We start from the raw sequence: 15,094 nt of genomic DNA on the forward strand, positions 1-15,094 counted from the left end.
TCTCTCGACCCTGGTGAGCTCTCTCGTCAACTTGATCTATTCTTTTGGTCAAGTCCCGTCTCAGTTTATCCAGACCAGTCATTACGGGAGCAAACCTGTCACTTATATCGCCAGCTGCCCCCAATGTCGGGGTTAGTCCCAGAGAAGATGAGGTCAACTGCGGCTGCAGCCTGGTACTTGATGACGCGCCGCCCTTTCGGTTGCCCATCGACATCTTCAACCTGTCGAACGTTGAGGACGCTCCCATCGTTATCCTATCAGACATGGGCCTGGTCGGCGAGGCGGACAACGTCTTCCTGCTCAAGTTGTTCCTTGGGCACGGCGTGAAGTTCACATCCGGGTGGGTTATCTCCGGATGGTTATAACTGGAAGAGAGATCTTCAGTTTGTATTGACGCCATGCGCTCATCGTACAAAGACTTCCAGTTTTTCTTGGCTTTCGATCTCGTTTGTTCTTCACTCGGACTTATACTTGACATCATCGCTTTCTTGCTCTGCTTGACAAGAGATGATTGTTCTTTTCTCCATTTGTTACCCTTGGTCTCTGACTTGGACATTCCCCTGAACAATACTTCTTCTCGCGGTTCGGCCTCGGAACGTTCAGAGGCCTCCTCTGTTCTTTCAACTTCCTCCCGTTCAAAGGCCTCGCCTGGCTCTTCCAGGTCCGCGTGATGGTGGTAGTCGGGTCGGGTCAGCGTTTGCTCTCCTTCCTCAAAGGGATCCGTAAGCGTCTCGCTCGCCTGTCCGGTCTCACCACTTTGCCCTTGATTGCCATCGAGGTTCTTCTCGCTTCTCAGTTTCATTCCGCTCACTGAAAGACCAGCCTGACCTTTAGTCGTTGCTTCATCAGCAAAGACGTCGGAAATGCTACTAACCGTGGACCGGCTACGCCGCGTTTTGATCTTTCATGTAGTCTCCGTACTCAGCCTGAGAATCTTATCCGTTATCCCTAACGAATCCCTGCGCTGTATGCTACGTAATAAAAAAGATTTTGACGGCAATGCACAAGTTTCAAACTAAAATTCAAAAAAAAACTTTTCTCAAGTCTACTCACTCGAGTCCTCTAGTATCAAAAATATGCCTTCGATCTCGTAGAGGTACTATAAGTGACTCAGTACAAGTTACTCAAAGGGCCTACTTAGTGTCTAGATATTACCGACTCTACTCAATTACTTAGTATAACAGTAAGACATAAATTTCACAAGATATAGTCAATACACAAAACACAACTGATAACCAGATAAGAACAACCTGTAGGTGACAGCAACCTTTCGTTTAGTATCAATCTTACTGCCACACTCGTAACAAAACACCGCCTCGTTGAAGATCAAGCAAAATTTTATAAAAGAGCAGTGATTAGAACACTCCAAAAGAACGAAGCCCAGGACACAGTCTTCTCAAGTGAGTGTGTATTTGCCTAATACACTCACCGAGGTCTTCTTTTAGGTGTCCTGCAAATGCCCGAGCTGTCCTACTAAGTAGCTCAAGGCAACCTCTGATCGAAATTTTCTAAAGTCTATGAAAAAGCTCTCCAACACCCGGGACGCCCCAAGTGCACGAGAGCAGGGAACAACTCTTCTTCTCAAGTGAGTGTGTGTTTGCCTAATACACTCAGCGAGGTCTTCTTTTATGTGTTCCCGGATTTCCCGAGCTTTCCTATTAGGTAGCTCAAGGCAACCACACAGCCAAAATAACACCCAAAAAAAATGGCTCGGGTACTTTTGATAAACCCCATGTAGAATCCAAAGTTGATCACAAATTTCTGGGTCAAATGGGCTCTTATAATCCTAATATGTACGCCCGTTGGTAATTGACTTTTTATTCCCACTCTAAATGGATATTTTAGTTGCTCAAATTGCCCCAAAAGATACCCCTAAGTTTTCAATAAGGAGGGTCGTTAAGGGGCTTAAGTCACTCCGGAGGGTTAGTTCGGAGGGTTGTTACGACACTTGACTTAGTTTGGAGGGTGACTTCGGAGGCTACCTTAGTCAACCAAGTTACTTCGGAGGGTCCCTTTCAACTCACTAAGGAAGGTCAATAAGAGGCTTAATAGGCTCCGGAGGGTTACTTCGGAGGGTTCCTTCAAAATTCCAAATTTTTCAAATCTCACTTAGAAGGGTCTCCAACTCGCCTCAGAAAGTGTAAAAACAAACTAAATTCTCTGTGGGGGGTTGTTTCAACTTCTTTGGAGGGTTCCGTGGAAAATTTCTATTATGGAGGGTTGCTAAGGGGCTTAACTGACTCCGGAGGGTTGCTTCGGAGGGTTCCCCGAAAATCAAGAAAACGGATTATTTTACCGCTTTAAAGCCTTCGAATGCGGTCTAATTGACTTAAAACTAGGTTGGCTGACTCGGTCAACCTTCCCAGTAGGATAAAAAGGTGATCTTATAAAATTTTCTGCCGCTCGGAGGGTTCCCTAAAATTTGGACCCTCCGAACCAACAAATTCTAAAAAAATTTTCTTTCCTGAGATTATCAACCCAAAAATGGTTGCAGTCCAAGAAATTGGTTAAAACCATCGACTTATGGTACCAAAGTTATTCCGATCGGTTGGCTAGTTTTAAAGAAATTGCCAAAAACGCGTTCGTCAAATTGGCCTTTTTTCACCACCTATATAGGTTCTTAAAGACTTTTTCCGCAATTTTGAGTGAAAGTGCCTAAAAATAAATGGCACATAATGCAAAAAAAAACTGAACCAAAATTGGTTTGAAAACAAAAGTTTGGCCAAATACTATCAAATTTGGACCCTCCGATTCCTTCCTTTTCCATTCTTCAAGTCTCTAGCTTTATCCACGGAGCTATTCGGATGGTTACTCAGAAATCTTGCTAGCAACCGAGCACGTTATGCTAGCACTCTCCTAACACAAAAACTTTTATTGCTCCAACTCTAAAAAGGCTTCGTTTCTTCTATCGTTCCCGTACGACTGCTTTTCACTATTTTAGCTGTTGTTCTGTTTTTCGTCACTTTTTGGCTCAAAATGGCCGTTTATGTTTCTGAGAAATGTGACGTCACAAATCGATTTTTTGAAAATCAAAATTCCTGAATATTCTGACCCTCTTTCGCAACAGTTTTTCATCGCTAAGGCCTCTATCTCTACTCTCGTGTCGTGCCGGAAGGTTACGCGGTGCCAATCTTCCAGAATGGCACAATCAAGTTCTTCTATGGTTAACTGCAAGTTTGGATGCAACTTATTGGCTGCCTCGAAGACTACCCCAGGATCGCCCTTGACAGTTCTAACTATGTCGTCCACAAATCTTAAAGAAACTTTAACAACATTCTCAGTCCGATCTGCTTCTTCTTGTTTTTTGCAAGTAATGCAATACCATACTGTTTTAGTGATCTCTGCGTATTCGGATTCCGATATGTTACCACACCAACTCAAATAAGCTTCACATTCTACCCCTTTAGTTCGATATATCACCTTTTTCTGACATCGAGGGCAGACTTTCTTGTTATCTTCATTTAGCGCAGTCAATTTTGGTACTTCTTTCATTAATGCAAGTTCGTATCCTTTGAGCCACAAATTGGTCAGTATTACTGCAAGGGAGGTACCCATTGCTAAACCGTCTTCTTGTACATAGTCTTAAAGAAAAAGACTTCCCTCAATTAGAACACTCCAAAAGAATGAAGCCCAGGACACAGTCTTCTCAAGTGAGTGTGTATTTGCCTAATACACTCACCGAGGTCTTCTTTTATGTGTTCCCGGATTTCCCGAGCTTTCCTATTAAGTAGCTCAAGACAACCACACAGCCAAAATAACACCCAAAAAAAAATTGGCTCGGGTACTTTTGATAAACCCCATGTAGAATCCAAAGTTGATCACAAATATCTGGTTCAAATGGGCTCTAATAATCTTAATATGCGCGCCCGTTGGTAATTGATCTTTTGTTCCCACTCTAAATGAACATTTTAGTTGCTCAATTTGCCCCGAAAGATACCCCTAATCTTTCAATAAGGAGGGTCGTTAAGGGGCTTAAGTCACTATGGAGGGTTACTTCGGAGGGTTGTTAAGACACTTAGCTTACTTCGGAGGGTGACTTCGGAGGGTACCTTAGTAACCCAAGTCACTAAGGAGGGTCAATAAGAGGCTTAATAGGCTCCGGAGCGTTACTTCGGAGGGTTCCTTCAAAATTCCAAATTTTTCAAATCTCACTTAGAAGGGTCTCCAACTCGCCTGAGAAAGCGTAAAAAAAAACTAAATTCTCTGTGGGGGGTTGTTTCAACTTCTTTGGAGGGTTCCTGCCGCTCGGAGGGTTCCCTAAAATTTGGACCCTCCGAACCAACAAATTCTAAAAAAACTTTCTTTCCTGAGATTATCAACCCAAAAATGGTTGCAGTCCAAGAAATTGGTTAAAACCATCGACTTATGGTACCAAAGTTATTCCGATCGGTTGGCTAGTTTTTGAGAAATCGCCAAAAACGCGTTAGTCAAATTGGCCTTTTTTCACCACCAATATAGGTTCTGAAAGACTTTTTCCGCAATTTTGAGTGAAAGTGCCTAAAAATAAATGAAACAATCGTAGTAGCCCCGTACAGCACTGGAATAATGCAAAACAAACTGGACCAAAATTTGTTTGAAAACAAAAGTTTGGCCAAATACTATCAAATTTGGACCCTCCGATTCCTTCCTTTTCCATTCTTCAAGTCTCTAGCTTTATCCACGGAGCTATTCGGATGGTTACTCAAAAATCTTGCTAGCAACCGAGCACGTTATGCTAGCACTCTCCTAACACAAAAATTTTTATTGCTCCAACTCTAAAAACTCAAAAACTCAATCCTCAAAACATATTGACGAAATTCGGAAAATTACAAAAATTTTGATCGAAAAAAATTTGTTTTCGCCAACTTCTACTAAATATTTTTCCGCGCGGTTTCTTTAGTTAGAGGGATCGATCTGTGTAGTAACTCCCTGTATAAAAGCTTGTTGCTGTTTGGAAAAACTCGGATATCCAAAATCTTGGGGGTCAACAGTTAGGTCAAAGATCGGTAATTTTCGGCAAAATTGGGGTGTTTCTCGGGTCTAAATAGGAGATAAGTAATATATAGTGAGGATAATAGTCTATTAGTAGTCGTAAATTAATATAACTATACTCTCCGTTGCGCCAAAATACCCAAATTAAGACCCTTAACTCGGAAATTTGCAATCGATGGAGGGTACAATCGGACCGCGGCAATCGTTTCCCCCACCACTTAAGTTTTATTGAAATAGTACCCGAACGATACTGAAAAGGTGTCAACGATACCAAAAAGTCGTTGTGGATGTTGTCCCTGACGTCCCTCCCTGTTGAGTGTGGAATACATCGGTCAGCTTGCCACTCTACCCTCCGGTTACCGGAAAAATCACCATTAACGTGCTTAAATACTCAAATAACACTCGAGGGAGGGTACCTAACCCGCCACCAAAACACTCAATTTTTCTATCAGAAATGATATAAATCAATCTGAAACAACAACAAATAGGTAGGTCAGATCACATCTAGTCCGGAAAAATCATATAAACTGTCACTTTATGTTTTTCATTGTTTTTGGTCTTTTTTGGATTTTTCTACTGTTTTTTGTACTTTTTTCTTTTCAGAAAAGTTTGTTTTTGGCTTTTTCTTGGTTATACACTATTTTTGTTTGGTTTTAAGCTTTCTCTTCAATTGTTTTTGGTCCCGGGACCTTGGGATAAGCGGGCTCATGACTTCTCACCTAACCCTCCGGCCCCCAGAATTTTCGGTGTTAACTAGGTTAAAAAGCTAAATAGTACTAGTCGGAGGGTCCGCACCTTCCCCCTAGTACAACAAAGGTCATTAGGGCCTCTAACTCGGGCATACGCCCGGAGCGGAGGGTTCGTCGCTGAAACGTTTGCTGATCATGATGGTCTCATGCCTTTAACAGGCCCACCCAGGAGCGCCATAAAAACGTCTATGTAACATTCGCCCAAATACTACATAGTGACGGAGCGTAGAAAAATTAACTATTAACAACTGGCCGGCGTCAGTTACCTAAACTCTACTCGTTTTTCACCGTCTCGACTTAGCCATTAGATTTTCTGGTCTGTTTAGGACTAAGTAAAAAGTTACTATTTTCAGGCCATCAGTCAAACGACTTTTAATCAGCTTTCGTTTACATGCGAACACAACCACATAGCTGGGTCTCGGATCCTCAGACTACGTGATTGCTATTAAAAACACGGCTCAAATATCCTATTTTACTATGTTTTTGGTGACAGTTCTATATTAAAATCATTGGAGATGGATTGACCCTTTCCTCTTTCTAGGTACTCATATTCTAAAATATCAATCAATACCGGTGTTAATTCAAAAGTTTATGGCATCGGAGTAGCTAAAAAGTCAGTTTATTATAGTCTTTCACCAGATACTGTCTCTGGGGGGCCGAGCCTTCGCTTCCGTTTTTTCACTGTAACAACGTCGTTATTACTCCCAATTCGTGGCACGGGAGGGTACTGCTCTTTACACCTTCCCCACTGAAGACTCCTTTACACCTGTTTTCTCTGATTAGCTGTCTTATCGTGCGTGATCGTCACGATAAGAAGCTTCGTTTCTTTTATCGTTCCCGTACGACTGCTTTTCACTATTTTAGCTGTTGTTCTGTTTTTCGTCACTTTTTGGCTCAAAATGGCCGTTTATGTTTCTGAGAAATGTGACGTCACAAATCGATTTTTTGAAAATCAAAATTCCTGAATATTCTGACCCTCTTTCGCAACAGTTTTTTATCGCTAAGGCCTCTATCTCTATTCTCGTGTCGTGCCGGAAGGTAACGCGGTGCCAATCTTCCAGAATGGCACAATCAAGTTCTTCTATGGTGAACTGCAAGTTTGGATGCAACTTATTGGCTGCCTCGAAGACACCCCAGGATCGCCCTTGACAGTTCTAACTATGTCGTCCACAAATCTTAAAGAAACTTTAACAACATTCTCAGTCCGATCTGCTTCTTCTTGTTTTTTGCAAGTAATGCAATACCATACTGTTTTAGTGATCTCTGCGTATTCGGATTCCGATATGTTACCACACCAACTCAAATAAGCTTCACATTCTACCCCTTTAGTTCGATATGTCACCTTTTTCTGACATCGAGGGCAGACTTTCTTGTTATCTTCATTTAGCGCAGTCAATTTTGGTACTTCTTTCATTAATGCAAGTTCGTATCCTTTGAGCCACAAATTGGTCAGTATTACTGCAAGGGAGGTGCCAATTGCTAAACCGTCTTCTTGTACATAGTCTTAAAGAAAAAGACTTCCCTCAATTAGAACACTCCAAAAGAATGAAGCCCAGGACACAGTCTTCTCAAGTGAGTGTGTATTTGCCTAATACACTCACCGAGGTCTTCTTTTAGGTGTCATGCGAACTCCTAACAACTCTTCTTCTCAAGTGAGGGTGTATTTGCATAAATTTTCTAATAAGGAGGGTTGCTAAGGGGCTTAACTGACTCCGGAGGGTTGCTGCGGAAGGTTCCCCGAAAATAAAAAAAAAACTGATTATTTTACCGCTGTAAAGCCTTCGAATGCGGTCTAATTGACCTAAAACTAGGTTGGCTGTTTCGGTCAACCTTCCCAGTAGGATAAAAAGGTGATCTTATAAAAATTTCTGCCGCTCGGAGGGTTCCCTACAATTTCGACCCTCCGAACCAACAAATTCTAAAAAAAACTTTCTTTCCTGAGATTATCAACCCAAAAATGTTTGCAGTCCAAGAAAGTGGTTAAAAACATCGACTTATTGTACCAAAGTTATTCCGATCGGTTGGCTTGTTTTTGAGAAATCGCCAAAGTCGCGTTCGTCAAATTGGCCTTTTTTCACCACCTATATATGCAATAAACCGGACCAAAATTGGTTTGAAAACAAAAGTTTGGCCAAATACTATCAAATTTGGACCCTCCGATTCCTTCCTATTCCAATCTTAAAGTCTCTAGCTCTATCCACGGAGCTATTCGGAGGGTTACTCAAAATTCTTGCTAGCAACCGAGCCCTTTATGCTAGCACTCTCCTAACACAAAAACTTTTATTGCTCTAATTCTAAAAACTCATAAACTCGATCCTCAAAACATGTTGACGAAATTCGGAAAATTACAAAAATTTTGATCGAAAAAATTTTGTTTTCGCCAACTTCTACTAATTCTTTTTCTGCGCGGTTTCTTTAGTTAGAGGGATCGAACTACGTTTTAACTCGTATATGCTGTTTGGAAAAGCTGGGATATCCAAAATCTTGGGGGTCAACAGTTAGGTCAAAGATCGGTAATTTTCGACAAAATTGGTGTGTTTCTCGGGTCTAAATAGGAGATAAGTAATATATAGTGAGGATTATAGTCGCTAATCAATATAACTATACCCTCCTTTGCACCAAAAAACCCGAATTAAAACCCGTAACTCGGAAATTCGCAATCGATGGAGGGTACAATCGGACCGCGCCGTTCCCCCCACCACTTAAATTTTAATGAAATAGTACCCGAACGATACTAAAAACGTGTCAACGATACCAAACAGTCGTTGTGCATGTTTTCCCTGATGTCCCTCCCTGTTGAGTGTGGAACACATTGGTCAGCTTGCCACTCTACCCTCCGGTTACAGTGTTTTTCTTGTTTTTCTTGTTTTTGGCTATTTCTTAGTTATACACTGTATTTGTTCGGTTTTGCGCTTTCTCTTCACTTGTTTTTGGTCCCGGGACCTTGGGATATTCGGGGCTCATGATTTCCCACCTAACCCTCCGGCCCCGGAGTTTTCGGTGTTAACTAGGTTAAATGCTAAATAGTACTAGGCGGAGGGTCCGCACCTTCCCCCTAGTTTAACAAAGGTCATTAGGGCCTCTAACTCGGGCATACGCCCGGAGCGGAGGGTTCGTCGCTGAAACGTTTGCTGATTATGATGGTCTCATGCCTTTAACAGGCCCACCCAGGAGCGCCATAAATACGTCTATCTAACATTCGCCCAAATGCGACGGAGCGTAGAAAAAGTACCTATTAACAACTGGCCGGCGTCAGTTACCTAAACTCTACTCGTTTTTCACCGTCTCGACTTAGCCATTTGATTTTCTGGTCTGTTTAGGACTAAGTAAAAAGTTACTATTTTCAGGCCATCAGTCAAACGACTTTTAATCAGCTTTCGTTTACATGAGAACACAACCACATAGCTGGGTCTCGGATCCTCAGACTAAGTGACTGCTATTAAAAACACGGCTCGAATATCCTATTTTACTATGTTTTTGGTGACAGTTCTATACTAAAATCATTGGAGATGGATTGATCCTTTCCTATTTCTAGCTACTCATATTCTAAAATATCAATCAATACCGGTGTTAATTCAAAAGATTATGGCATCGGAGTAGCTAAAAAGTCAGTTTATTATAGTCTTTCAGCATATACTGTCTCTGGGGGGCCGAGCCTTCGCTTCCGTGTTTTCACTGTAACAAAGTCATTCTTACTCCTAATTCGTGGCACGGGAGGGTACTGCTCTTTACACATTCCCCACTGAAGTCTCCTTTCCACCTGTTTTCTCTGATTAGCTGTCTTATCGTGCGTGATCGTCACGATAAGAAGCTTCGTTTCTTCTTTCGTTCCCGTACGACAGTTTTTCACTATTTTAGCTGTTGTTCTGTTTTTCGTCACTTTTTGGTTTAAAATGGTCGTTTACGTTTCTGAGAAATGTGGTGTCACAAACAGAATATTCTCCTTGGCAACAGTTTTTTATCGCTAAGGCCTCTATTTCTATTCTCGTGTCGTGCCGGAAGGTAACGCGGTGCCAATCTTCCAGAATGGCACAATCAAGTTCTTCTATGGTGAACTGCAAGTTTGGATGCAACTTATTGGCTGCCTCGAAGACACCCCAGGATCGCCCTTGACAGTTCTAACTATGGCGTCCACAAATCTTAAAGAAATTTTAACACCATTCTCAGTCCGATCTGCTTCTTGTTGTTTTTTGCAAGTAATGCAATACCATACTGTTCTAGCGATCTCTGCGTATTCGGATTCCGATATGTTACCAAACCAATTCAAACAAGCTTCGCATTCTACCCCTTTAGTTCGATATGTCACCTTTTTCTGACATCGAGGGCAGACTTTTTTGTTATCTTCCTTTAGCGCAGTCAATTTTGGTAATTCTTTCATTAATGCAGGTTCGTATCCTTTGAGCCACAAATTCGTCAGTATTACTGCAAGGGAGGTGCCCATTGCTAAACCGTCTTCCTGTACATACCACAAACCATTGCATTCAATGTGTACCTTACTCACTGCCAAATTCAGTAGTTTTTTCATAGCCTTGCGAGATATTTCCGGAGGATTGATCTGCTCATAAAATCTCAGGGCTATTTCAACAGCTTCCTTGAGCGGGACATTAGTGTACGAATTAATTAACCCTAAAAAAAGTCTAGGTATAACATGGCTAAAAATTAAAAAAACTAACATGCCAGATACAAAAATTTTCCCGAATTGAAATATTATAACCATGAAAGAACAAAAAACTTTAAAAATCTAAAAAATTTACAAGAAAATGTTATTATTGATTTCTTAAATTATTATGTAATTACGGTTATTTAATTTTGATTGGTCAAAAAAATTTAGACCATTTTCAAACGTGTTTTTAATTTTTCAGATCTTTGATTGTTTTGTATGTATTGTAAAAAAATTATAATCCTGACGATGCACAAAATGTGCGAAAAAAATTGAATTAACATTTTAAATTTCAACTGGCTAGGTCGAGACGGTGAAAAACCGTTGAAATAAGGTATCTGACGTCAGCCATTCGTCAATAGGGACTTTCTCTACTTTCCATTGCTGGGTGACTTTTGGGGCGAATGTTACAGGCTTTTTTATGGCGAGTTTTACAGGTGTTTATATAGGGGGGCGAATATTCTAGGTGTTTTTATTTTTCTAATTTTCTAGGCTTTTGCCTCGTTTTATCATCTCACCACGCTCAAAAAACGGCAATTTGAAAAAAAAACAAAAATTTTTTATTGTTTGTGGTCGGAAAATTCTGTGCTACTTGCACAGCAACTGACCATCGTTTTTTTGCAAATGTTCTAAATTTCCTTCGAAAAAAGAAATTGCGTTCATTTTTGTCCACTGGTGTTGGAGTTATCTCAATTGCAGGTTTTCAGATGGATTTCGTTGTCTAGTTTTGCCAAACTGTATAGAATCAGATCTCGAGATTTTCCCGATGTGTTAATGCCAGTTATAGTTCCGAATAATAACAACTGATGAGTAGCTCCAAGCGCTCTTATGCGGATGTTGCACAACACAATCGATCACCTTTCGGTGGAAGATATAACACTGTTGAGAAGCAGGAGCCTTGGGTACAGTTCGATGACAATTTCAAAGCAACCAATGGTGATATCATATAAACTGGTGATTTCTGTCGTATTGACCCATGCCCTGAATGCAAGAAATCGCACATAGGTTCCGTACAATCTATTCAGAAATGTACAGGAATGTCTTCGAAAGTTCAATTTCTGCTGGTCGAAAAATCTAGATCCTGTGTGCCTGAAGATCCATTTTCTATATTTGTGTACAATGTCGTCGTTAGAAAAATAGGAGGATTGCGATCAGATTCCAATCGTGTGCCTTTGGAAGGACACATAGCCAGGTGCTATATTCCGACGATCAATCATTTTGTTTACGGTGAAGTAAAAAAAATTCTTGGATTACGACACAAAAACAAAATTAAAATTTGTGGCAGTACCAGAAAGTGAGCAGCCATCTGCATTTTGGAACATCAAATGGGTTCTGCATTGTGAGAATAATACTATTACCGTAACAAAGAGCTTGTGTGCTTTTGCTGTTCGCTGTACTCCCTGCCAAGTAGACGATTCATGCGAGATATTTTTCTTCGAAAGTGGAATTCACCAAGGTATTGTAAAAAGGGTTGAAAGTAAAAGATATACAGTCAAGCTTTGTCACTGTTCTCATGTACCACAGCTATCTTCAAAAATATACACGGCGATTCAGGATGATTTAAAATGGGGCGAAAAAAATGTCTCTAATATCATCGTTAGAAAAATTAAATCTCAAAATGAATCTGACAGAAGCAATGACTCGACACCACAATTGCATGATAATGACATTGAAATGGTGGATCTCACTGGCTACCCGTCGAAGAAAGAGACATACAATACTGAGGAGCGAAACAACCCATTGATTGTTAAGTTCTGCTAGATTGAAGACTCCTATTTTGCTGACAAAAGTTGCTTATTTGACTGGCATTGTGGCTACATTTTCACTTTGTTACGCGACACGGATGAAGTTCTATTCGGCGTTGAGTTGATAGAGCCATGCATGAGTTGTGCTAGCGCAACTGATGGCTCATTCAAGGGAAAACTTTATTTAGATGGAGGAAAAGTCAAAAGCTGTTTGTTTATACCTGAGGTTTATTTGAAGTTAGTAGATTTTGTTGAAGTTGATGGGCGTAGTTTGCAACCTTTAGACGTGTGCCAAGTTTTCATTCCAAGCAATAGAATTGGCATATTTCATAGATGCTAAAGACAATGGTAGGTTACAGATGATTTTTCTAAACTCGGAAGTGTTCAGCCAAATTTCAGAAGAAAAATCGAATTTTCTCGAAATAAAACCAAAAAAAGCTTCACAGTGTCTATGTATTGAAATACACCAGAAGCTTGCTAGATTTGTCTTTCGCTGTAAACTCGTATATGACTCGAGCCAAATTTAAGTTTACGTTACCAACTACAGTATTTTCAATGGGTTTGTTATAAAGAAGGATGATGGCTCTTGCCCAGTTGTCTTTGCTGATGGAAATATCAAGGAGGCTTGCTTAGGCGTTGATTCTAGACACTTTCACAGTGAAGGCGATTCGCAGTACAGAATAAAAAAATTTTCCTGAGGCGAGCAGCCACTTCCCAAGTCAAAGATTCAAACTGCGAGGAGAATCGCAAACAAGCCGATAAGTTTGATTTTGAAGACCATGAAACGGAGCCTTCCCCAAAATATGAAAGCCTTAAATTGAGTTCGGAGGCAACTACATTTAACTTGCATACACCTGAATTTCCACGTGCTCTCCCACCCAACCCGGAGACAACTACATTGAACTCGCGTACACCCGAATTTCCACGCGCTCTCCCGCCCAACCCAGAAAGCAACTCAAGCGCACCGTCCCCGTCTTACGAAAGCCTAAAGCCTCATGGAATTCATCTCAAGCAAGGATTTTTTTGCTACATTGAAGAAGGACATATGACACTCTTTTGCGAAAAAAAAACCATTATGGAACTGTTGTTGCTATCATAAGCACTGAAAAAGGCGGGGCCACAGCTTGTGTGAAGCTCATTGAACGATGTCATTGCAAAACATTTGGAGATGGAACGTATGATGGTAAACTCTGGCATGAGAAACCATTGAGAGAACGGTGTTTGTTTACCCCTGTTGCAAAAGTACAAGTCATTGAGTTTCATAAACACTCTTCGGGTGCCCTATTTGAGGTTCCGAAGATCAAAGATGTATGCGACGTTTTCATTCCATCTCTGAAGCGAAAGTTCCCCGCAATCGTGACAAATATTCTCGAGCCTGAGTCATTTGTCGAGGTACAGATGATGGATGAGATGATCCGGTTTACTCCTAATTATGAGCAGAATGTTGATGGGTTGCAAAAATGCATTTTGAGAAATGGATTTGTATATTATCAGCTCAGAGAAATCGATATCGATAGGAATGAAATAAAGGGTTTAGACGATTCTTTTTTTCGAAAAATTGGTGGAATGTCATTCATTGTGAGTCGAAATTTCTTGTTCTCTCTTGCTGACACAGACAATGATTTTGGACCTGGTTTTGTGGTCGTAGCAAAATCTGAAAGTGGCGATGAGTCTTTTGAGCCGACCACTTTATCCAGAGATAATACCCCCAGAGCCGCCAGACAGTACGCCGTGCAGCAGGTCCATATTGGAAAGAAGAAGGGCATCCAGGGACATCATAATTCGTGTTACATGGACAGCTTGTTCTACTCGCTTTTCTTGTTCTCTGATGCTCTGGACTCGATTTGCAAAATAGACTTATGTAAAAACGTCGATATTCGCAATTCATCTGCGTTTGAAATGCAGAATAATCTATTGACCTTAATTGTCAATCCTTTGAGGGGTGAAAACTGTTTCATGCCTGCCGGAAATGTCATGCGGCTGCGGAAGCAACTGGAGACGTTTCTCCCTGGAGTGTTGAAGGAGGAGAAGGATGCAGAGGAACTGCTAGCAGTGCTATTCTCTAAAAATTTCGTGGGTGGAGATGGTCATCCACCATTGTTGCACCTTCGCAACGTCATGCTTGAAGAAGATCAAGACCTGTTCGTGTATCAAGTGTTCGTGGAACCTGAGAACGAAGAAGCCTACGCTAAAATGCAAAAGTCCATTCCATGCGTGCGGAACATTCTGGCGCAGTCTTTTGTGCTTCAAGGACAATTCTTTCGACAGAATCCGACATGCTTCTTGATACAATTGCCACGATTCGGCAAAGAGAAAGTGTTTCCTGGAATCTTTCTTCCGACTGAAATTGACATATCAAACATCTCCCTATCTTCTCCCCAAAAGTGTTCCATCTGTTCTGTTGCTGCGGCGAAATTGAGGTGCAAGAGTTGTTCATTGTCGAGATCTGAAAGAGTGATGGGAGCTCGCAAAAACTTCTCGATTTTTCAGTACTGCGAACAATGCTTTGATGTTATACACAAATCCAAAAAGAACCACGTCAAAGATGAAATTCCTACCGGAGAACAAAGTCTGAATGGGTTCAAATACATTCTGGACTCAGTGATTTGCATAAAGACCAGTCATTACGTGAGCTTTGCACGAACAAAGCTTAACTCACCCGAAGCATTTCCCAGGATGAAATGCTGAAGATATTGGTGCAAGACGCCTACATTGGAGTGTACAGACAGAAACAAGACACATTGGAAACCGAAGTTTGATTCTGGCATCTACGAAACTTAAGAGCCTTGACTTATAAATGAATCCATTAATATTAGCCAGCTTAGATATGAGTAATAAAAAAGATTTCGACGGCATTGCACAAGTTTCAAAATAAAATTCAAAAAAAACTTTTCTCAAGTCTACTCACTCGAGTCCTCCAGTATCAAAAATACGCCTTCGATCTCGTAGAGATACTATAAGTGACTCAG

General features: G+C 41.0%; 1 protein-coding gene across 1 annotated transcript; it reads left to right on the forward strand.

Annotated features, from left to right (window-relative positions):
* Positions 1–13,691: 13,691 nt before the first annotated feature.
* On the forward strand, positions 13,692–14,813 carry LOC134853038 (ubiquitin carboxyl-terminal hydrolase CYLD-like). Its single transcript, XM_063869001.1, has one exon. The coding sequence runs from the start codon at positions 13,692–13,694 to the stop codon at positions 14,811–14,813; it is 1,122 nt and encodes a 373-aa protein (XP_063725071.1).
* The last annotated feature ends 281 nt before the right edge of the window (positions 14,814–15,094 follow it).

The sequence above is a fragment of the Symsagittifera roscoffensis genome, chromosome 1, assembly GCF_963678635.1.
Source record: "Symsagittifera roscoffensis chromosome 1, txSymRosc1.1, whole genome shotgun sequence".
Classification (NCBI taxonomy): Eukaryota; Metazoa; Xenacoelomorpha; order Acoela; family Convolutidae; genus Symsagittifera; species Symsagittifera roscoffensis.